This window comes from Acyrthosiphon pisum, chromosome A2 (assembly GCF_005508785.2).
Source record: "Acyrthosiphon pisum isolate AL4f chromosome A2, pea_aphid_22Mar2018_4r6ur, whole genome shotgun sequence".
Taxonomy (NCBI): domain Eukaryota; kingdom Metazoa; phylum Arthropoda; class Insecta; order Hemiptera; family Aphididae; genus Acyrthosiphon; species Acyrthosiphon pisum.
The window spans coordinates 49,598,602-49,625,559 of NC_042495.1; the positions used below are offsets into that span (position 1 = coordinate 49,598,602).

Here is a 26,958-nt window from a genome sequence, read left to right on the forward strand (position 1 = left end):
AAATATGTACCTATGCACGAGTTCCGTTGATCAAACGACTGCTTCTGCTGCTGCAGTGAGTGAATAATATTACGTACATCATATAATATGCGGCATGTGAGCCGCGAGAAACATAATAATAATAATTAACAACGATGGTTAAAAACGAGCAAACGGTTTAAACCCGTGCCTACCGCGTGGTGTATACGAACAATAATAATAACAGTAATATTATATTATGCACCCGAGTAGACGTATGTTGTACGTGTATTGCATGTATTCCAAGAAACTGGTGAAATTTTTTTTCGATTAGAAAATTTCAACGACGAGCTGCCACCACTGCGGTCGTGATGTTGTTGATTTCTGTAACGTTATAATAATAGTATTATATTATTATTATTATATGTGTACACGACGTCGGATGGATCGCACTTTCTCAAATGCGCTCCTCACGGACGAACGTAAGTACCTATATATGTTATAAGTATAATAAATATAAATTTAACGTCAAACTTCACGATATAATATATTTATATATATATACATATAATACATACAATAAAGTAATACGTCGCAGATCCATTAATCTGCAGACGTCTTTTAATATATAAATCGATTACGATTTGTACGGTTTAAAATTATTATGAACAACGAGTGAAAGTCAATATAACTTTCTTGTGAGTGTAAATGTGTAATATTCGAATGTGTACGTTACTACGATTCGAATCGTACCTACTACACTGTATTTTATTAGTTTCTTCACAGCCTATTATTATCGTCTATGTTCGTTTTTTTATTCGTACCGGAAGTATAATATACGTTATAATACGTGTGTATACGTTTTTCTTATTCAAACAGTTTAATTGTATAATATTTATATATTTACAGTATATTATGATGCCTACCTGTTTTGAAACACGTTTCATATCACACATTCACAATTATATACATAACAAACATATAACTTCAAGCAATTATTTTTGGTGCCATAACACCGCTATCATTACTGTATTGTTTTCGTTACACAGGATGTACACGACACAATCGTTGTCAGTAAACTATTCAGTGTTTGTAAAACATTTGAAATAATTGTTTATTATAATAGAGTATAACAGTATTTAACATTTGAATTAAGCTTTTCTCCGGCCTTCAAATGTGTTTGTAAAACGAACACATTTTGACGAATATGTTTACCCAAAATCATATTTTAAAAATATCAAGTAGAAAAAAGTCATCGATTGAGACAAAACACCGTATATTTGCAGATTTAACGTGGACCTAAATACTCTTAAGTATATTTATAATTTATAAAACACTTGCAGTTTTCATTAATACATTAATGGTTCGTGTGTAATGTAAAATATATGTACGTTTTGATTTATCTTAACTTGCTGATCATTGCTTAGTACAGCAGTTTTAATTATTTCCAGTTCTGATAATGGAATATTAATGACTTATGAGAACAATTATTTAGGTTTAAAATTAAAACGTAGATATTTTATGAGTCACTTAAAAAAAATTTATAAACTATACAAGAGGTTTGTTGGATGGGGTGGGTATGAGGGTGTCATATCAAACCTTTTTTGTTCTGTTGATTATTCATCAACACGAAAAACTGTAAATTGTTTGTTAAAACAAAAATTCATGTTTTAATTTTTTTTATATTTTATTTTTAATATTTAAATTAAGTTCAATTCATTAATAATGATAAAATATAATATATTATGATCAAGTAATGCAAACGTAATAACCGCCACTGCGTTGTGACTTAAGCCTAGATGGTAATAAAAACGTACAAACAAGGTTCACTTAGAATTTTCATATAAAAAACAAAAAATATTTAAAGCAATCAGTGAAGATAGGTTTGTAAGCAATATGCTTAATAAAAAAATAATAATTACCTATGATTTTTAGCTATTGTTATATCATTTGAAATATTTACAAACATAATTATCTTCATCATTTTTGTTACCTATTTAAAATTACCAAGTAAATTAATTTAATATGTTGAATAAGCTTTATTATTCTTTTGATAGGATAGCTAAAAATTAAAATATAAGTTATTAGAAAGAAACTTGTACCAACAATTGGTTGAATTGTTTTATGTGAATACTGCCCGACCGGACGCCAATAAATTGTTAAGTCATTATTATCAGTGGCGGACTGAACTTTAATTTTAAATAACGCATTTTCATAATTATGTATTTACCACCACCACCACCACCACCATCCTATTTTTACTTATAACAAAGTTATGATGTTAATAAAATGTGATAAAAAGAGCCAAGAGGTCAGGCTTTAGCATGTAATTCTGCGCCACACTCACGCGGTGGCACCACCCCCTTTGAAAAGTTGACGCAACTGTGTCAAAATTGACCACTTCGGCTCGCCACTGCATATTATTCCTAGGTAACATTTTTGAGTTGATTTTATCGTATTAGATTTAAACAAAATTTACTTTAATCTTCATAATATGTATGTAGTGGATTTTTTAATTTGGATACAATTTCAATGTACATTGTATCTAGTATATTACATTTTTGGAGCATTTTAATTATCACATACATTTTCTTGGTAACATTTTATTAAAATTTCTTGCTTCATTATTCACTGTCAAATATTCGAAAAAGTTTTAGATTCTGAATGACACGGACGGCTTGTTGCAAGGATATCAGTTTATAAATGATGTGTGGATGAGTGCGTTTAAAAAAAAAAAATACAATTTCAACGTAGTGTGTATTCAAGAGCTCTAAAGGTTTCGTATAACAACTTTGTAGATTGGAAATTTGATACATATGGTATTTTCTACATTAGTTAAAATTATGAAAATATGTAATGTGTAGGTGTCGCGTATGCGAACGGTTGACGTGTATAATAGGTAATATATATTATATTGTACTGTGTTTTTGTCAAAGAAGTTGAAATTGAATCTCCTCGGAGGAATGCATAACGGTATTGTAATACATACTACATACACTACATAATATACTAATTAGCAGAGCACGTAAATATGTATGTGTTACACAGTATAGCTTGTATGATCATAAAACAGTAAAGTAATATTTATTATATCGTATTGACTATTGAACTTTATAAAATTATAAACTACACGTACAACGATGTTCTTATCATATTAGACACATCGATATTCGATGTTTTCTGTCTGGACTCTGAAAACAGTGTGTACATAACAATTATATAGTAGTTATTCATATATTTCATAAAGATTAAATATTCATTACTGTACCTAGTAGTTATTATCTACGTCCTACAATAATAAATGTAATGATAAATGGACCATTTCCTCCCAAACATTATTTTTAAATCAGACATCCCATCATCCCATTCGGCCTACCTCTCAATATTTTCAAAAGTTTATTTGAATTTGTACATTTTTATTTTGTCTAAAGTCTAATTTCGGAATATCTATCCATTTTGCTCTTATAAATTATAAATTATTTTTTATTTAGAAAATCTTTAAGTTTTAAACAAGATTAGACATATTTGACGAAAAAAAAAATGTTATATTCAAATACATTTTTAAAAAATGTAGGTGGGATGTCCCTAATTTGATAATGTATCTAATCATGATCTACCGGAAAATTTAAAAGAGTTGATCCGAGCTCAGCTTATGGACACGACATAGACACGACACAACAGTCGACGTAATATTGTGCACCCACGGGCTCAAAGCTAATTATTTTTCGTTTGATAAAGGTATAGTGCCATCAATTCCAATATAATAACATGCAAATCTAAATTCTAAAGTTGTATTATACATAGGTATATAAGGTATTCAATATACGACCGACATTTACTGATTCGCCACCTACTACCACTATAGCGATAGTGCGTATGTCAATACTCAATAGTACAAAAAATAATAATATTATTTTTAGTGCCTACAGTATGGCTATGGTAGTATGGCTGTGTACGATGAGGCGTCTATAAATAAGTGGATTGAAAATTACTTCGTTTGATCAAAGAACGAAGGTTTAACTTGTCTCCGAGTTGCTGGATTCACAACCCTCTCTGCAAATAGCGTATTGGCACGTCGCACGTGTACACTATACACGTATATTTTGTTTTAATCAAATTTAATTATATGCAGACATTTTGACTGGTACTTATAAACTTATTGAGATGGATCGACGACCAAGTGGATAATAATATTTTTATTGCGAAAATTGTTTTATGCCGTAAGGCGTAAATCGTAATGCTGAAAGAAATTTATTCATTCGAACAACAAAAACATAAATTCATATTTGTAATAGAAAAAAAATCAATTATTTTTCTTCACAATATTATAACATGATTATTAAAAAATACACTTCGTTTCTATATTTTATAATATTACGGACAATTAATTGTACGTTCTCGAAACATAAGGACGAACGAAAATCTATAAATTACAATAAACATTGAATAAACTATATAACTTTGATTTTTTTAAATATTGCTAGAAGCTTTATATTCAATTTTTAAGAATTAGGTACTGTATAAAAAAAATTATTAATGTATTTAGAAACTTTATTTAATGACAGTGCTTTTCTGAATTAAGGTTATAATATAATATCAATAATACTATCCCTAAAACTATAAAAATATACTTACTATTATGTCCATGTGATTATTTATGGAAATTTCATTGTAACTTTGAATCATAAACATTGTAAGAATTCAAAAACTATCAAAAACTAAATAATAATATGTTAAAAAAAAAATACCAATTCAACTAATAGAAAAAATACAAAACATATACCAGTATAATATATTACATTGTATTGGTATTTTGAGTTATATGAGTTATAACTTATGACTTATGAGTAAAAATATTAAATTAGGCTATCGACACTAATAATTAGTGTTGCTGAAACGGAAATAAAACTATTTGATAAATTCTTGGAAATTTTGAATTTGGAACATTTATTTCCAATATACTATAGAATATGAGCTTTTTTCCTTTTTTATGGCACCACTACATGGGGCCATGGGAGCTGAACTGTTTGCACATTGCCCCTGGGCCCCGTGCAGTTTATTGTAAATAAAACAATAATATACAACATTGGTAGTCAATCAAGAATGAATATTGAATCTCTTATCGGGCCGATCTTTACTAGCCACTCTGACATCGCGTGCAAGGATCCTATTCCCGAATATTAGTCTAGGTTGCTGTTAACGAATTGTTATTTTATATTTTAGCAATCATTTTTGACATCCCCAGAAACCCGATACATAGTATTTGCAATTTACATCTATTTTGACACAACACTAATATTAGTTTTCGATTACATTAAAATTTGAATATATATTTTCTTTTATGACAAGTCTGTATAAGACACATATGTAATTCTATGAAATAAAATAAAACAAAAATTAATGATATACTTAAGATATAGGTAGGTATCAGTAATACAATATACTACAGTCTACAGTCTAAAGATCTATGATTTTATAATCATTAGATATTATTTATTACTACTATAATATTAACTATAAACAGATGAAATAACTATTTGAATGTTGAACTGAAAAAAGTAAAAAAAATCGATAAAACCTCTACACCAAAATATACGGTGGATTTTGATTTCGGTTTTGGTTCCTAAAAAAAATTATTTGTTACATTAAGTGTTGCGGTCCAAAACCGGTCTTTTTTCGATACGGTTCCAGTCCCTGGGCCACTATAACACTATTTCATGTTTATTATTACTTTAAAATTATAATTGATTTCATTTTTGGGGTGGTTAGATTTTATAAATTAAAAATAAAGATATTATAAATTATATACATATATTACATCGATTATCTTAGAAAAATTGATTTTTAGTTGTCTTTACATACGCATATTAACTATTAGGTAGCTCTGGTAGCTATCATATAGTTATAACTTATAAATTATATATTTAATACTTATATATTAATTACCTATTTAAATATATAATATTATTAGAAGCAAATAACAATCTAATATAGTAATTCAGTACAACCTACTATACTTATTTATACTGCCTTCTGCCTATATTATACATAGTGATATACAGATGATTCACTAAGCATGCTCACTCTCATTTTTTCATTAATAATTAATTTATTCAAATTTTAAGTTATTGGAACTTTTAAATATACTTTAAGATTATATTCTCAAATCTACGTTTTTAGGTGTGTCCTTTGGTGATACAAGCTTCTATTTTTAACATGCATTTTTTTGAAAATGTTGATGTACTTAATTCAAAGCTTGAATGAGTAGCGTCTTATTTACCCAAATATTTGTAATAAGGATAACATACCTTAGAATAGTTTTAAACCTGACATAAAATACATGTAGTATCGAATCTAGTATTTATTATAGGTACTTGGGTCGTTTTCACAAATTATAAATAATGATGGATTAATATTAATTATTCAAATTTTCAAGTGGCCATGGTCCCTATATTCTAAACTCATTATCTTAGGTATATTATTCTTAGTGGCTTAGTGCACAGAGTTAAATAACTCAAAACTTCTCGTTCAAATTTTAATCCTGTTACTTCAAAATTTTCAGAAAAATCATCCGTTCAGTATAACAAGGGGTTTTCATTTGAAAAACAGGAGTTTGTATCTCTACATGACACTCCTTAAGACATTTAGTAGATGGTAGAAAGATCTAGAGAATTTAAAAATATTATGGTTCTTATTTATTGAAAATATATTACGGTCTTATTTAAAAAAAATTCCAAATATCATATTTTTAATAGCGGCATTATTGAAAAAAGAGGTGAGCAGGCTTTGTGAATCACTCTGTATATAAATATATTGTAGTATGAAAGACGTACGTATATGTTTTAATGTTTATAAAAACTAATATCGATGGCAGCCATAATTTTCATATACAAAGTACCTATACTTTCTATTTCAATTAAACGATATTCTAATATAAAATGTTGTAGGTGCCTACCTACCTATTTTTTAACCGCGTTTCATTCCTCTCAATGGTGTGATTGATACTTAGGTAATTCTGATAATAAAACAAATTGTTTATTTTTATGATCATGCAGTATACTTACGTCGCGTGTACCTACCTACGAATAAAACAAAATATTCGAAAGCATTTTGATTTGATCATTATGTGGTTCTATCGAGTGAAAATATACCTGTTATGCATGTAGTGCACAGTAGGTATAATAATTAATAATGTAGTCCTGACGGTAGGTACACACTGGAATGCACGGGATTATATATTATTTTTATGGTAAAATTATTTGTATGTTCTGTACATTTTACTTTATACATTTAAATGTATAATACTATAATACTTTCTTCCATTGTTTGTTGTATAATATATCGTAATAAGTATTGTCGTAAAAATGAAACATGCACTTGACCTGCAAAAACATAAGGTTAGCCCATGGTACACGACGGTAAAAAAATTGTTGTACATTTTGCCATTACGGTTTGTTGGATTATAAATTATTTATGTTTTTTTTTTTATGAATTTTTAAGATACTCACCAGTTACGATCTATGCATATCTACGTCCTGTCCATATATTTTAACAAATTATTTGAATTTACGATTGTTAACTTTGTTATAAGGTGCCTATATTATATCATAAAAGAAAGAAAGAAAAATACGATGTTGAATTCTAAAATTTAGAAAATAGAATAATTTATTGACCCAATTATTATTTATGTTTATGATATCAAATATACTTACAATATTATCATCATTGTATTATGCTCGGTACAAACGTGTAGAATATGAGCACACTGAATGTTATTAATATTTAATGATCTATTCTCATTAATATTTAAATATTATAGGTAGGTACAATATAATTATAAATCTAGTAACGAGCTCATTAAAAAGTAAAACCAAACATTTCATCGCTACTACAATGACTATGGGTAGGTATTCAAAAAGCTGATATTTAAAATTTAATATCATGTATAGTTTATACCGTGGTAAATACATAGCACCTATTAGATTTTTAATTATAATTATAACATAACTGGATTGTTTGATGTATATTAATAATCATAATAATATGTGAATTAGATTATTGACGTATTACAACTTGGTAAATATTCGTGTAGATATAGTTACCGCTTGAACACAAATGGTTGTTAATGTAACTACTATTTAGCATATATTTTATTTTTACATAGATAGGTACGTTGGGATATAGTTCATTGATTATAATAAGACTGTAGCTAATTACGTATAATTATTAATTATACTTTTAAAAATATGTAGGTAAGATAGTCATTAAGTTATATTATTTTACCAATATGCTGTAACGTTACATTTGTTAAATACTGATTGATGAAATACTAGTTGACATATTTCCGGTTTGAATTCATTAAATGTATATTAAATTGGCTATACATATAATATTTATGGGTAGGTACATACTATATTAGTGTACAGGGTGAGTGGGTGATTCGTCAAGCACACGCAACCCCATTTTTCATTTATTAATGAATTTAATGAAATTCAAATTTTTGGAATATTTATTAAATATCATATTATATTCAAATTCTTGAGATTTCTTGTACTTAGGTACTACTCTTAAGTAGTAACTCCTTAGAGTGTCCTGTGGAAATACAAATTCTGTTTTTCAAATGAGAGCCCATTTTTTATACTTTAAACTATTATTTGTTATAATATTATTATCAATAATATTTAACAAATTTTTGTATCAAAATCGAAAATTCGAACGAGTAGTTTTTGAATTTTTTAAATTTGTGTAGGTACTATGTATACTAATAAATCCATGATGGTGGATTTGGAACATTGGAAGATATATTAGCTATGGTATAGTATGGTGACTTGAATATTTGAGTAATTACTATTTAATATTAATCTAGCAATATTTATAATTTATAAATGATCCAAGTACCTATAATAAACATTAGGACCGATATTAAATTTATTTTATACTTTTGTAAAACAATTTTTAAGGACTATTATCCTAGTTTAGTAATAACATTTAAATAACTGAAAAATTCCCATTAAAATTTAGACATTAAAAATGTCAAAAAAATTATCCATTAAATAATTTATAGTATAAAAGAAGGTTCTAATTTGAAATTAAAATTTTTTAATACTACAAGAAATTCTGTAATGAAATGAAAAAAATGTGGTTGCATGCACTATGAATCATCCTGTTTATAATTAAATACTTACGCTTACATAAAAAATGCAACCCACGTGTATATTAGGTACTGATTATTCAGAATAAACGTCAGAAAATAATAATTTATTTTTTTTAGGTATAGTTGGTACAGGATTTTAAATTACCTATAACATAATTATTGGAAATAATGTGAAAAGAAAATATGAGGATAATAGTTTATTGACAAAACTACGTTCTCGATAACTAGACCAAAAGTTATACCTATTTAAAAAAATACAGTGATGTAGATATTATACTCAATCACATATTATTATAGCTACATTTAAATTCTACGTTTCAATATGACATTGTTTCATTTTTATAGACATCTACCTAGTGAATTGGCAAGCGTAATACGCTTTACAATTTAAAACATGAAAGCGCGCCAATTCAAGATTTCACTAAAATTAACATCAAACATTTATGACATAAAATATTTAAAATTAATATTTCTAATAGAGAAACACAAAAAATAAAAATAAATTAAACATATTACTGTAAATTTGATAGAGTTTATTTGGGAATCGAAAATTATGGTAGGTACTTGGTATTTTGTATAACAAACGATTCCCAAATAAAAAAACAATAAAATGGTTCTATAATAGGTGAAAAATAAATAAAAATTGATAGGCTGCTAAATCAAAATTAATAGTATTTTAATATGTCCATTTTTAATGTTTATTAATTTGTATTCTATACAAAAATCCTTTTATTAAAAAAAAATGCAAACAAATGCTAATGTAACAAATATATAAAATATTTTACAAATCTTACTAATTTTAAATAATAAACAAAAATAAACTTAAAAAGATAAAAAATGCATAATTCATGAGCTAAAAAACATTCAATAGACAATGTATGTTGAAGTTAAAGTCTCTTTTTTTTAAAAACAAGAAAATATTGTTTAAAATTGAAATAAGGTTTAATATAATTTGGTATTTATATTATAACTTATAATTTATTTATTTAAACGTCATTATATTTCTACTACGCTGGTGTACACGTAAATATCATACATTATATGGATGTAGAGAATATAATAGGTACTTTCGTTTAACCGGCTTATTTTCTGTATTTGCTGTATAAAAATATGATGCTAATAACGGTTGCCAATTCGGTGTTTGTTTATTGGATCGAATTAATAACTCCACGGACTCCTATGCTTGTGAATGTATTAATGATTAATTATACATGTATACATATTATAATTATATATATATAAACAACACAGGGTGAATCACCAGACATGCTGACCTTATTTTTGTTTGATAATTAATATATTAAAATTATTATTCCTGGAATTTTTGGCTTAAAGATTATATTTTATAATACTTGCATATTTAATGATGTTTATAGTGTACAGGAGTTTTTTTTTTAAAAATAAGAACCGTTTTTTTTTACTGTAGGTATATTGTTAAGCAGAAGATTAATTTATAGATTAGGTATATAGATAAAAAATCTGAAATCGAACGAGTAGTTTTTGAATTATTAATCTTCATGTAGGTACTAAGCATCTAAGCATAATACCTAGTCCTATTTAATAGATTTAATGATATGACCATAGGATGATTTGATAATTGCAGTAATTAATAATATTATTTTAGCATTTTATAATTTTGTAAGGTATAAAAATTACTAGTAATAATACATTTATTTTATATTTAATGTTACTGTATAGAACATAAAGTGTAATACCTAATAACTAAGATACTCGTTAGAATTTTGATTTAGATGCATCAACATTTAAAAAAAATAATTTGTTTAACTATTTACAGTCAAAAGGAGCAAGCTTTAATTAAAAAATAAGTTTGTATAATCATGAGTCATGACGTCACAGGATACTCTTTAAATGGTATAAAATGTCTAACTATTTAAAAATATGAGAAACATAATTCGAATAAATACATTATTAAATGATAAAAGATATGCATGAACATTCCCTAAATATTTTTCAATTTACGTACACTAGTTATATAATATTATTTTTAAATTTTAATTAATAATACATAGATTATCGAATATACACAAATATATAATGAAGGTTCATTACTTTGTTAAATTAATTTATTATAATTATGTCTCAAAATAATAAAAAAATTCTTATAGGAATAAATTATATTACTAGTTATACCTAACTATTCATTAAATATTTTAATTAACATTTTTATTCGTTTTAAATTGCATATTTTGTTCGAATAAAAACGGTTAGTTTTTTTTTTTTTAACAAATCGGTGAAAACTGAGTACTAAAATAAATCCAAAACTATTATATTTAAATAAATTGTTTATAATATCATAACAGTATATTACAATATTACAACACATATTTCGGAATTTAATTTTAACTTGTGGCGTTTTTAAAAATAAAATATGAAACACATTTTTATCGCGAGAATATGTTTATACACAATACATTATATTCTTTTATATTAAGATGTTAATTCATATAAATGAATTCATCTTGTACGCAGATTTATGGATATTTTATTATTCAACCCATTATATTTATGGTCATCAAATTTAAATCTCTATAGTTATAACATCTAGACAGTATACAAGTAAAACGCTACTAAGTAATTATTTTGCTTTGACACTTCGTTATACCCATTAAAAACTATTTATTAGTCGTAAATTAATATTTACATTTTTTTTAAATCAAAAATATATTTAATGTTAAACAATTAAAAGTGATCCTGTCTTATTATTTATCATCTTGATAAAATGAAAGAAACATTTATTGTTAACTATTTTTGTATAATATATTATATTATAATTTTTCTTGGAAAAAGGATTTCTATTTTATAAACCCACGATGACGGTTAATCGATCATTCACTTCCTACTATTACTGTTTATTATACAACTAAAGCTGACATACTGACAATACTGTAGTGGTATTTTTGATTATTTTATCACATAAAATAATATACAGCGATTTTTACTAACATGAATTAATGTATGCTTTTAAACTCTAATGCCTATATTCTATTTATATTTTGAATTAAAACATATCTCAAAATTATATGTTGCCTACCTGCAAGATTCTATTGGAATGTAAAAATGTTGTAATTTACAATCTGTTTTAGACCAATATTACGCATATAGGCAATGATTCTATTTGAGATTTTTCATATGTACCAATAGAAATTTAAAATCTAGAATTTCTGCTATCAATCAATTATAATATTTAATACAATTTTTGATAATAAGCTCTGTTTAATTTTAAAAACTAACGACGTTTTAAATAGTTTATTAACATAATTATTAAAATATGTTATAGTGATATAATGAAATTTAATTAAAAAAACTGTTTTAATTGATTAATAATAAAATTAATGTAATAAAACTAGAAAATTTTTGTTATTACAGTAGAAATTGTTTATAATTAAATCGGTAACCTATCGGGTTTTATGACCTTAAAGTTGTAAAGGGCCCGAATAATGCATACGGAAGTTTTATAGGTATATAAAATGTTATCGGTAGTTATGACAATCGGTTATAACAACCTATTTTCCTTGGTTTCTTAAACGTCATTATAAACAATTTCTACTATATTTGGCCACACACATTTAACCTGATATTTTTGAGTTGTATCGTTTATCAACATTCAAATAAATTAAAATTTGTTTTTTACTTTGTGAAAATTTGTATTGAACAACTCACGGTGCGTATAACAAAACTCCATTAAATTTATTTCAAAGAAGCAATTTTTGTAGCTATCCGCATTTAATCACGGTTATATCCATGCATAATATTATCACAATTGTACAGAGTAACCTTAAAATACGGTGAAAAAAATACTACGTTTGGACATTCGACAAAATCAATTATTATAGGTAATTTATTGAAAAGTTGTTTACAAATTTTAACAGTAATAAATAAGAGAATACTACAATATATAGTCAATGATGTGGACAGCCGTCAAATACAAATTTAGCAACGTTTTGGGGACTTTTCGCGGCGGCCGTCATCCCCATGTATGCCAAAATCGCCTTGTACATGGCCTGATGTCTACTTCGAGCCGACAAACGCCGAGTTGATGGTTCAGTGACCAGTGACAGCAGTGACTGCGAAGTGCGTTCAACGATCGGCCGATCGGTTACGATTTCTGGTCGTGATAACACTGTGCAGTGATAATCCTGGGGTACGATGTGACTACAAGCCGAACATGACGTCGAACGGGTACTCGAAAAAGCCATGTTGCGTTAGAGCTGAAAGTCGCAGTGTCGATTCGTTCCGTCGGCTGTCGGTCCACGACGAGCCGACCGTCCGCCACGACCACTGCTGTCGTATCGCACAGATACTCGTTCATCAGACAGACAAACTTCGCGACCGCGGTCGGTCGGCCGACGACGTGGACAGCCGTTTCGCCGACCAACGGGTACACCTCGTAGTCACCTGTCGCGACATTCGCGGCACGCTGCAAGTCGTCCAACAGCCGTGGACCGTAATCGAATCGAAGTCGGTATTCGCGACCAGTATGCGAACGTCAGTCGATTCGTCGTCATCGACGCCGGACAAGGCACACAGGACCACCGTCAGATGACCCAGAGACGATGATAGGGTGGCCGTGACCGACACCACTCGCTGGACTATCCACGGCCCAGGCAGATCTGACATGAAGATACAAGCTGCATTGCAACAGCTGGGCTCGACAGCGTGCATCGCTGCTGCGGCCATTATTGTCTTGCCGTCGACACTAAGCGTCCAATCGCACGTCTCCGGTTTGGGTATAACGAATCTTGCACGGCAACACGTCATATTGAACAGATTTATGTTGTATATAATATATTATATAATATGCTAGCTCAGAACAGTATAGGTAGTATGATGAATAATCTGAGTGCGCCTTGTATGAAAGAAAATAATTTTGTTATGTAGATGTTTCTAAGAAAATATTATAATATCAGATGTTTTAAATTACTTTAAATCGAAATAATTGAATAATATTAAAAAAATAAAATAAATAAATTATATACATATTATACCTACTATCATTTTCAGTGATTTTACTAAAAACCTTATTTTGATTATTTTAGAGTAAATAATATTTGACCACTCGTAGTTTTTTATGAGCTTATGAGTTATGATTATATATTATCATATAGGTATGACAATAGTATATTATAATAGTACTATTTTGGTGTTAAACTCACCGCACCGTAGCGTTAATCTATATTATAAACTGTCTAATACGGTTTAGTTATATTTGTTTTTATTTACGGGTTTTTATTTTAATTATAATATTTTAGTGTTATTAGATTTTCATAGTTCCAATTATTGTTACAGAAACATCTGTCGTTGAAAATAATGTTGTTTGTTTGTTATTAATTTTAAAATCTAAAGTGATGTTTATCTAACAAAATAAAAAAAAACCATTTAAAACAAACAAAAAGTTAAAAAGATATTAGTTTTTTTATGACTGTAAACTACATAGCTCGTATTGTACAATGTACATAATAGACTTATTATACCTATCGGTGTTCTTACTTTTTAGAGTGACCCCCAATAAAATCTCACAGAAATAGGTATTGCATAATAAAACTTTAGAATGGAAATGAATTAAATGTCTTTGAATTAAAACTTTAAAAACATTGAGTGGTTGTAAATGCATAATAAATATGAATATAGTATAATATAAGACATAAACTTAATGAGGATTGCTGTTCGAAATAGCAAGAGAACAAAATAAATAACACTTCATTGTATTGTTAAAATAATATTTTTTTTTTCAAAAATTGAATTCTAATATTGTGTAAATTGAAAATTCCTTGCGCTCGTATGTTAATAATAATTGTCATGTGTATGATAAAATCTGTCGGTGCACATTTTTATGCACATAATATAAAATATTAACCGAGCCTAAAGATTAAAAATACAGTTTAAATATGAATAGTATCAAACAAATTCAATATTGGTTTTTATAGCGAAGATTAGGTCTCTAGATCTTACTATCTACTAACATTTTTCAACGAATATTTAATTTTTTAATACAATTATTCAATAATTTAATCACATGATGAGCATGGTTGAAATACATTCAAGTCTACCATAATAATTGTAGTATGACGCGATATCTGACATAATCTATACTTATTTTATTGATAGACATTATTTGATAGGACTAGATAGTATAAAGACTTGTAAGTGGTTCATCATGAAAAACGCTGACAAATATTTAGAAAAATAAAAGTGAAATAATATTTAGAGATTTATAAACATTTACAATTCTATACCACTTTTGTTTGCAACGCAATAACACAATTATGTACTTACCTAGGCAATACTAAAAAAACATTAGATATTTCTTATAATCCCTAAATGAAATAAAATTGATAGGTTTTTACCTACATATTTTTTAAACTGTATGTTTTTGGTTAATATAGTAATACCAATATTTAATACAAAATACAAATTAATAAAAATTGTTGAACGAATTGTACATTTGAATTATCAAAATTCAGTTAGTATTCTGTATTAGGAGCAAAGTTAAACAAATTTAAAACTGCTATTGAGGTCATTATTCCGAGTAATGTACTGGTAATATACTAGTGTGTATATAGATTAGTCGTGTATCGGGTATTTGGGTAACCATGATGAACTTACTATTATTGTAGTGACGTGGTGTAGCTAAATAGCCTATCCAAGACGCCGTGTTACCATACATTTGTAAAATTATTATTAATGAATTAATGAGTCCCCCCCAAAAAATATTCAACTGTGGTACTGTAATAACTTAAAAATATGATAAATATAAAAACGACACCTGTCGATAATTATATTAAAATCATATGTTAAAATAGTAAATTACGCTATTACCTTCTTTCAGGTGTTCGGAGGGCTCTCGAATCATGTATTCGAGAATTAGATCAAATACATCATACAATATAATTTTATGTAAAAAGCACATAATATAAAGTAATACTGCAATCAATATAAATTAATATTATATTAAATGCTTTACCTGATTCACAGTTGTTCGTAGATTATGTTGTAAGAGTTTTAGGTTTTATAGGTGACACAAAGTAATACTTGAAATACACAAATCGAATTATAGAACGCACTAATTTTGGCTTATCATAAGAAGTCCGGTTGTCACTCGTTGAAATCATTATTGAGATTTGAGAGGTTGTTACTCGGTGATTGGTGCTCATGCACTCGTTTATGGGACGACTCGGATATGCCGACCAGAGAGTGGTAAAAGGTTTCGTCAAAGGTTTTTGTACTTCCCCGAACTAGATTTCTCTTCGGTGGCAAAGACCTTTTTGTCGGTGACAATAGTTATTAGGGATGCCTGATTTCTACGAACGACAGTCTGGCCGTTATTTATTATTCTGTAAGATCTTAGTTTATTTATTATAATGGTATGTGAGGAATGAGGATATCATTACAGTAATTTTACGCGGGGGTCGAAAAAGGAAAAATTCAATAATATTCTTCGAAAGCTTACACTGAGTATGTCGGTTGTCATAGGGGATATACGTTTTACTGCACAGCCTGTGCAGGGTAGGAAAATAAACATTTCGTCATAATTAAATGTTTTATTCAATGTTTATTGATATAAATATCGCACGCAAAAAGTTTACATTTTACAAAAATAAAAATAATAACATCAAAACATTCGATTCAAATATAATCAAGATTTGCTATACTCTATTCAGAATAATAGTTTCAAGGTAAAAGAAAAATGTTTTAGATTCTGAGAGGAGCGATGAATGTATTGATTTTACAATGATGTAGTGGTTTTTTTTTTTATTTGTGGCTGTCGTCACCTTTAGCCTTTAGGGACAGTAAAAATGCTTTGATTTTCTTCAATTTTCTGGTAGGAAAGTAATCACTACTGGTATATAGCTGTTCCTTTGGGGGTCAAAAGTAAAAAATTCCCAATAGTTTTCAAAAGTGTCTGGAAAAACAAACAAAAAATTAAAGATAAATTGAAATTTCTACGCAAAACCAATTTTTTAAACAATAACCAAATTTAGATAAAATTCATATATTGGCAATTCCTATGCACCATAATATTTTTGGAGTATTACGAATCTTTTTGAGATATTTACAGGCATAAGAACATTTTGAGTTAAGTTAATTTTTACGAGCATTTGAAGCTAGACATTATATATTCAAATTAACAAATTCTAATACAACGGTTTTCTCATTTTGTCGTTATTCAAAAATTAATAACAGTAGGTACTTGACATTTTGATCAAATGTTTAATTTATTAGTTTCTTTACATGATAAAATTTACAACCTTTTTCGATTCGTTTTTAGTTATTTAAAGACATTAAAATTTGAAATATTTTAGTTTTTTATTCCTTGTGTCAATATGCTTGAAAATTTAATATAACTATATAAGGTTTCTCATAATTAGTTATAATAGCAGTTGAGAAATATTAAAGATTCATAGGTATGTTTTTTTTTTTAGTTATTTAAATTTATAATTTTCAATTTTGACAACATTTATCAATATATTGAAAATGTTTAAACTATGTTGTAGTTAAAAAATTATAAAACGTTAAATTTTTATAGGTATGGATTACAAATTGAAAATAACAATTCTCATATATAGTTAATACTGTGGCCAAATAATTTAAAAAAATATATAAACACAGTTGTTATTTTGTACAGATATTTTAAGTTTAAATTTGAACGAAATTAGTTATTTTATTGTAATTTAAAAATATTATTCGTGGGTATATGAAACTTTTAGAATAGGTATATTACTATATGTTTTAAATTTTAATGATTTATAATTTATACACACAATGGCATTTTCAAAGGCAATTTTTTTGGCAATAAAAAACTTAACCTTATTATACAATGATTTTATATTATATTGAATTCGAATTAAACACCACCCATATTAAAGTGACCAACTTGTAACCCACTGTACAGCAAAGCGTCACTTACCTGCTTTTCTTTATTTATTTTCTTTTTTTATTCTAAAAAATGTTTTCTCATTGATATTATTGTGGTCTAATTTATTATTTATTGATATTTAGTTGATCACATACGATACATACATCTAGCATATAGACTTATAAATTGTAGGTAATATTATATAATCTACACTTGTAGTTATTATATGTCTCAATTAATATACTAAATCAGATTATTAATATGCAGAAACTAAGATCTGAATGTTAATTTGAAAACGTATTTGATAAATAATAATAAACTACTCCATGTGTGTGCCATGTGGCTGCAACTTCAACGGCGAACACTATTTTTCAATTTCTAAGTCATTTAAACAAATATATTATTCAGATACGATTTAATCAAACTTTAATAATATGTTATATAGCATTCTAAACCTCTAGCTAGTTTATACCATATCGACTGTCCAGAAGTCTCACGTTTTCCCATTTGCATGCGGTATTATTCAATGTAATTAGTTAAATTTTTTGCAATGTTTAAAAACAAAAATAAAATATACATCAGTAATTTATATCAATTATTAGTTGAAATATCCCCAATATCATAATATATACAAAACACATGTCATGGATAAAGAACTCGATTGAGTAAAATATTACTTAATAAAGACACTATTGAGTATTGACACCATATTTGTTGACTAACCAAAAAATACGTAAATCGACTACATTAGGGAATAAAATCATATCGTGTATATGGGCATGTGGCTGATAGAAAATATACAACCATGCAGTGTTCTCAATCAGAAATAAAAATATTATGTTTTTTTTTATAATAAAATATTTTGTTCTAATTATATTTTATTATATCATTCGTAAATAATGATGATTCTACTATCCAAATGTGACCATTATCTCTCTTTTCTGAATATTATGATAATATATCACAATAAAAAACAGTGTCGTGTAAGTTACAGGAAAAAACAAAAACCATCATACGTTTAGTTGTCAAAAAGGTAAGAAATGTAATTATAATTTACCAGTGTACACAGGCATTTATAATGTATACTTATTACATATTTTTCTATAATATGCCGTTTTTTACCCCTTCGTCCCTTTCAGTAGAGCAACTACAGGAGTACGAAGCACTTTAAGCACCTATATGTCCCATGTCGTTGTAATTACAAATATTTATCAGAAATTTCTAATTTGAAAATATAAAATCACATTCTGTAACTTCATAGTTCATATTGTTATACCCCCTCGTTCCAATACTAATATTCCATTTTCCATATCCTATTAATTGTTCATTTATTAAATTAAACAGTGGTTTGTACGCCATACACATTTGTAAGCAGAAGTATACTGAAAATTTCAATTGTATTATTTATTAACATACCTAAAATATGTTGTCATTTTTTAAGATATTTAGATTTTTTAGTATATTTTTAAATTCTTGAGTGGATAGATAATTATATGTACCTACATATTTAACAATAATTATTGTTTAACAACAAATTGTGAATAATAGTATAAAATAAATACTGGTAATATGGATTATTGGGTGGTGTGGGGGGGGGGGGGCAGACCCCCCCACAACTATGCGTGCAATTCATAATTGTAGCACCCCAATATTTGAACTCTAGTTGCACCACTGGTCCTTTCACAGCAGCTGTAGTCCCGTTTCGATAACACAGACAAGTATAGGTACTATGAAGTAGGTAACTAGAAATTAGAAGGTATGTAATATTGGCTTATATTACAATGCGTAATGAGTAATCAGTAATGACATAATAATAATATAAAATTAATATTAACATATTAATATTAAATTATTATTATTATCGTCGGTTCATACTCTTGCCCTATCGCGAAACCGGTAGTGACATCTTTGGGCGTGCCGCCGTTCGTACCGCGCAAACCTCCGCGCTCGGTGCCTAGATGTCGTCGCGGCCGCCGACTCATCCGCGGTCGCCGCCGCCGTCAGCGGCCAGCCCCCTATCGACGAAATTCGTTCGCGCCCGGTCGGGCCTTATTCCAGCAGCTGTTGGATCGATGCGACGGCCTGACCCAACAAAAATAAACACACTTACATGCACAACACACAAACTCAAACGCACACACACAAACGCAGACGTACACACGGTCATGCGCGCACGCGCACACGGCTCACGAAAACGAACAGTTTTCTGGTTTGGTCCTTTTTTTTTTTCTCCTTATTTTTACGTTATTTATACAGACTGCCGCCGCCGAGTATACAGTGTGTGCGTGTTGCGCGCACGCGCCCCCGCACTACCGCTCGCTTAGTTGGTCGTCTGTTGGCGCGCGCGGTGCAAATCGTTTCCAGCGCTCCGTATCCGACGTCGTCTTGCCCCGCTTGCGTGCCGGTAGTAAAATCGTTTGCGCGCGCGCCTGTATGTAAGTGTGTGTGCGCGTACACTGTGTATGCTTGTTCGTATGTGTATGCGTGCGCGCTGTGTGTGATAACGACCGACAGACACACTTTGTTCTATTCGTGTTCGACGCGCGCGATGCGTCCGATCTCGTTCGCCGTCACCGCCGTCGTCTGAATTCGATCGCGCTTTTTCCTGATATTTTTTTTACACATTTTTTTACATTTTTTTTCCACGTATCTCGCCCATTATCGCGCACGCACACTCTCGTACTCAAGCGACGACCGTCTGCCTTTCAAATATTATACACCAGTCTATGTTTTTTTGAAAAAAATAACAACATCAACAACAACAACAATAATAATTTAATAATATAACCGATATAGTAAAGACCACACAGGTAAGCCGTAGTTGATGTCTCCGGTCATGTTAGAACATGTAATATTATATTAATGGTATTTTAGTATTATCGTTTTACGTCGAAATCGCTGATGCACCGCTGCCGCCGCCGCCGCTGATGCTGTAGGCGCCTCTTTATCGTTTTCGCGATAACGCGAGCCGGCTCTCGCCAGTGGTTTGGGTGGTGCGCGGGAACTATCTGGTCGAACCTTCGGGCGCGAGCGCGACGACAATAATAATATTATACAGTATAGTTAGCCCCTACCGGCAATCGCCGAGTCTGAGGTCTTGCGACTTTTTCGGAGGGATTGAAAGTCCTCGGCGGATGGATTATTGACGACAAAACCGGTAGTATTGCCGCATGATTTCATTTTCGCGCGATCCTCCGCGGTCAAGTCAGAACGCCGCCTATTTACCGTATTATAACATATCATAATAATATTATGTTCCGGACAACTTTTGTGTGGTGCCATTTGGACGTTGATCCACACAGCGAACGTTAATAAACATAATATTTTAAACCTCCCACGCGTGGTCTCTTGACAGTGTGTGTGGCGCGAGGGCATGACGACGATGCGACGAGGACGACGACCACGATGATAATATATCGCGGCCAGGGATCTTTGCAGGGGGGAGGGGGGTTGTAGCGGTGATGAATATTATATCATACGATATTCATCAATCGTCGTCGTGTACCTTTACCGCACGTCCACTACGACGACTGATTTCGTTGGACTATATATTGATCGATATACCATATTACTGTATTTCGATATATATCAGTATCCATAACCCGTTACCATATAACGTTATGTACGTCGTAAAGTTATTTTATTCCCAGCGTATACAATATACATACAATTATACATCGTTACACGTAGACTTAGAGGTAATAATATATTATGTTTTGCATGGACATTGCTTTATTATATTGATGTCGTGTGTTTATTAAACGCATATTGTTATATATAAAGTAGTTGACCACAGCAATAGACACTACCTATATGTACCTACATCTATAATATTATATAATTTTACCTACCAACACGCGTTTATTATTATTATTTATGTGTACTCCTATTATTATTATTATTCAGTTGTTTTATGTTCCTCAGGTTCTCAAGTCCTTTGTGTAGTGGCATGCACCTTATACGTAATATTTACGCCGTCGCAGTATATTGTGTTTGTTTGTTACGATGTAGGTACACCTACTCATTTTATTATTACTTGTTTAGCGATATTATTTTACGAGTTTAGTATCGGTCGTCATTCAAAGCACACCCGTCTGCAGTACCACGTATAGGTAATCCGTGCGTTGTTACGGTGCACCTGCAGCAGCAGCGGAGAACCGGCGGCCGAGCCACCGCACCACCGTCAACGTCATAATATTACCGCCAGGTGCAACCGGGGGCAGTATTGCTATGATATTATAATATATTTGTATCGTTTTACACCTTTGCTGGCCGGTCCCGCGGTAGTACAAATTCCATCTATTCCTCACGTATTTACGCGATATTCGGTATATTCTCTCTCTCTCACACACACACACACACACACAAGCGAGCGAGCGAGCGAACGCGCTTGCGTGTTTACGTGACTCTGTTTAATATTACTTTTTGTACCGCTGCGTGTTTTCGTTCACCCCGCGGGTCCTCGAGTATATATACCTATATAGCCCTCGAAGGAGAGAGAGAGAGAGGAAACAAAATCCTTGTAGATATTTCGTATGTACACGAATCGTCAGCGCGTCGAATACCTATGTAAATTGACATATTTTTACTCGCGCACACCCTCGATGCGGGCACAATATTCAAAATGTGTGTACATACAGCGTGCACCGCATGTTTTCGTCAAAGTCGACAATGATAATAATTATACGACACGTCGTTATTTCTAGACGATTGTCGCGACGAATAACCGAGGGGTGAAATTGTTACGCGCGAGCTCTCACACCGGTGGGTGGGGGGGACACAGTCCGATACGGGATCAACACGAAATATTACAAAATATTTATATTATTACGATAATATATCATTCCTTGTTCGTATACTCTAGTAAATGCGTCTCGGGGACCATATATATAACAATATATTCAGTGGCGTAGACATGGGGGGACGTGGGGGGTCACATTCCCCCCATTGGCTTTTTATTACCTTAGTAAAAAGTTTTGATAGGTTGAGGGATTTTCCAATTTTTCCCTTCCATTTAGCTATGTCGTTTTCTTTTTTGATCCGCCACTGACTATAGTGTTGTCTATTTGTCATCGGCTAAATTTTGAGTGACCGACAAATCCGCCCGATAGATATTATATCAGCTGCCAGTCGGGTAGCTCATGGTAAGATTATATAGGTTAGATTTTACGTTGTCCGATACCTATAGTGTATATATATATAGATACATACAAATATAAGTAGCATGTTCATTTTTTTCTCCTATGGGTCGATAGAAAGCGCATGTACCCCATACATAATGTACGGTATAATATGTACCCTTTCTATATATAGAACGTAAACTTTAATTATAATAATAATAGTAATAATTCTCATGCACGCGAGCGAATCGACTCGTCGACCATTTTTCCCACCTTTCGAGTTCACCATAAATGTAGAGACGTACAGTATTATAGTATCTCAGTTATAAACTATTCGCCGTGAAATTAAAGCGTTTCGGAAATTCAATAATTGTACATACGCTGTGCAGATCGATCGAGAAATATTTCGAGTTTTGTCACCCCAATCGACCGCCGCGGAATTTGAAAAACTATTTATTTTTTTTTTTTACAACCCAAAGCTATGCGGTTAGTCTAACCTATACGTCGTAGCCCGTAAACAACCGAACGGCGGCGGTGGTGGTTCGGATTGAGTATATTGTCGGTATATATATACATATGTGTTATATTTATGTATATATATTATATACCCATATAATATAATGTGCCGTGCAGCAGTGTAAACTTTTAACATCGAACCGATAAACTTCGAAGGTCAAACAATAATCGGCGAACGATTGACGATACGTCGTTTCGCGTATAATATATACGATTCGATTATATTGATAAAACGCCCGTTTCTATTCTGCAAATCGATATACCCGGCGCTGTATTTATATTTTCATCATTTTCCACACTAAATCTGGGGATTAGCGCACTTTGAACGTTTGTCATGTGTACATATATATATATAGGGTACAAATTTAAACATTTATACAGTTTACAAATTACATACAGACACAAACACACCCACACACTTACTACGCTCGTATCTATAAAAATCGATATTATATATACTATATATATATTAGACATACTGCTGCAGTAGTTCTGTCTGGTATTTCACCGTATAGCAGTTGCATATATATAAGGTGAACTCGTACGTTATATTGTATTAACTGTTTGTTATAGTGTTAACGTGTTATATTACTGTTATATTACACTAATATCACTGTCGTTATATCAACTACATTCAAATTTTTTCCACGCAAAATCTATAAGTTGTTTAGCGATTTTTAATTTCTACTAGGTACTTAATAGAAACAATAGTGTTTTGTAAATCGTTTGACCTAAAATTTTGTTTTTCTGTAATTTATTATTAAATTTAATTTGACTATACACAACCGTTCAACTAATAGTAAAGTTCATCCATGTATACGATATAGTGATATCCGACATTCTGTCTATAATATAGACATTTAGACATAATAATATTATAGTATCACTGTTACGATACTCGCCTTTAATTGAAACAGTTAAACTACACTGCAGCAGGCGGCCAATACGACTATATTAATAATATTCTGTACAAATCTTCAGTTGTATTCAATCGTTCATGTAATCTATTAATTTACTAATGGTGTATTCTTTATACACTTACTCGAATGATATATTACGATACAATATAATGTGTAGCGGGTATGTATAGTATTTACACGTATATGACGTTTACAAGACTAATCTAATAATAGCTAATTAAAGTTAATACGCTGTTGACGTTGACTCGAGTACAACGTGGTTTGCGTATAATGTACAGCGAACTTACGCCACTGAATATTTCTAAGACCCATCAAGTCGATTATAAACACCTCGTCCGGGCGCTTAGAACAACGGTCGACATTTGTATCGATTGTCATACTATTATATCTACAAACATGATAATAATATGGCATAATATTATATTATTATAGTATACGTCATTATGTATTAATATATTATGTTATACATGGATGGTTGGATGTACTATTATATTATTATACCTACTGTGTGCTACTATGCATGTTGTTACGTAGCTTGTTACTGGTCGATTTAGGATTTTGTACATCCGCGTAGAGGACACCACACCCGCATAATAATAATATTATTACGTTGTTTTCGTCTTTACTACATATTTTGTACGGACAGTATAGTACGTTCACAGAAAACCATAGGTATATATTTTTATTTATCCATTTATTATTATGAAATTATATCATAATATTAAACTCTGTTATTTTGAAACTAGAGTGAATTGATTACAGGGCCCTAGGGCGATTAGGAGGATTTAATTAAAAGGTATTTTAATTCCAAAGCATTTTAAAAACATAAAATGTTTGTAAATTTTAAAATAATCATATCGATGTAAGAATATTGCTTCAAAATTAAAACATCAATAAAAGCCCCCGAGATGCCCTAGATAATAATATACATTATCTTACCTTACATTTTATAATTGGTTAGTAATTCACTCTAATTTTAAAAGAAATAGTGTTAAATTAATTATTTTGAACGAACAATTTGCTATATTCTGTACGTTTATAAAACGAAGACAACACATGCGGTTGTGGTGTCCTCGAAATAATAGGCAATAAAAGGTTTGAGAAATCGTTTGGCAAAATAAATGTTTTGAGTCTATAAATGTACACTGCAGTAAACTCGACATGGTACAGCGTACCTTTGTATAGTATTTTGGGGATATTATCGAATAAAGTTTTACGGGCTATGATAACGATAATAATGGAACGTATAAAAAAAAAATCTATTATGTAGGACATAATATGAAGGCGCAGTCACTACAAATATTTTGACGGAAACCTCATTAATAATATTATAAACAGGAAAATTATAAGCGACGCGTGAGGATCGATGGAGGCAAGGCCATGTTCTCATTTACCCTCATTTATAATAATGAAATATATATTATATTATTATATTATTATATAATAATATAGCTATCTATATACTCGTAGGTAGGTACCTACCTACAATAATCGATTACGGTCTGAGCGTATAGGTACACAAAGACACACAACGCGACGCATCGTAGGCCATAATATTCAGGGCCGGCTCAAGCGAAATAGTGAACTAGGCAAAATCAAAATTTTTCGCCCCAACCACTATAATATTATCAGTATTTTGAAAATGCCACCCTCTTACTAAAGTGCTGCTTAAGTGCCGTCCTAAGCGTGGAACTATGTTGCTTACCCATTTGAGCTGGGCCTGATGATATTATATTATTTTTGTCGAGTTTAGTACCTATATCGTAGTCATTATTATAATATAAATATATAATTTCGGATTGCTATACGAGTTTATGCTATACTTTAAAACCCGCGCTAATGGAAATTTCAATGACTTCCGTGAATCCATTATCATCGCTGAGTGTTTTCGGCGCTGGCTGGAAATAGTAATCGACGTTTTTGGTTTTCGCTTTGACGTGTGATTGTCGGTTATTTTTCGTAAATATATTATAATATCACTACAGATATAGGAGCACTAAACAAAGCATTGAACGTCAGTGGCGTGCTCAGGAATTTTGAATGGGGGGGGTTCAACTTTTTTTAATATAATATTTTAATCAATGATTATTTATAACCAGGGATCGAAACGGTACTAAATTTTAACGGTTACAGTTTCGGTTTTTGAGAATGATTTTCTACATTTTATGGTTTTGGATTAGGTTCTAAGATCGGTTTTTCAATTTTTTTGGTTTTGGTTCGGTTTCAAAAAAGGTTTTTCAAATTTATCAGTACTAAGAACGGTTTTTGAAAATTTTCGGTTTTGGTTTTTCGAACGGTTTTTGAAAATTTTTTTTCTTGTACCTAATAACTGCAGACCCGATTTTTACTATCTATTTACTATACACTATTAATTTCATCGGTTTCAGAACGGGTTTTCAATATTGTATGGTTTGG

The 26,958-nt window shown here is 30.1% G+C and overlaps 1 protein-coding gene across 5 annotated transcripts in view; it reads left to right on the forward strand.

Moving 5' to 3' along the window:
• Positions 1 to 385: 385 nt before the first annotated feature.
• LOC100165472 (protein NDRG1) overlaps positions 386 to 26,958 on the forward strand; it is an 83,330-nt gene continuing 56,757 nt past the window's right edge. For 3 of the 5 annotated variants that reach the window (XR_001678917.2, XM_016801696.2, XM_016801697.2), the window contains exon 1: positions 386 to 440. Coding sequence is in view for 2 of the 5 variants with exons in the window: in XM_016801696.2 (XP_016657185.1) it covers positions 401 to 440 (40 nt within the window). In the remaining 3 variants the exon portion in view is untranslated. Of the gene's footprint in view, positions 441 to 20,354; positions 20,798 to 26,958 lie in introns of those variants that run through there. The other 2 variants (XM_001950709.5, XM_008181429.3) reach the window with 2 other exon arrangements.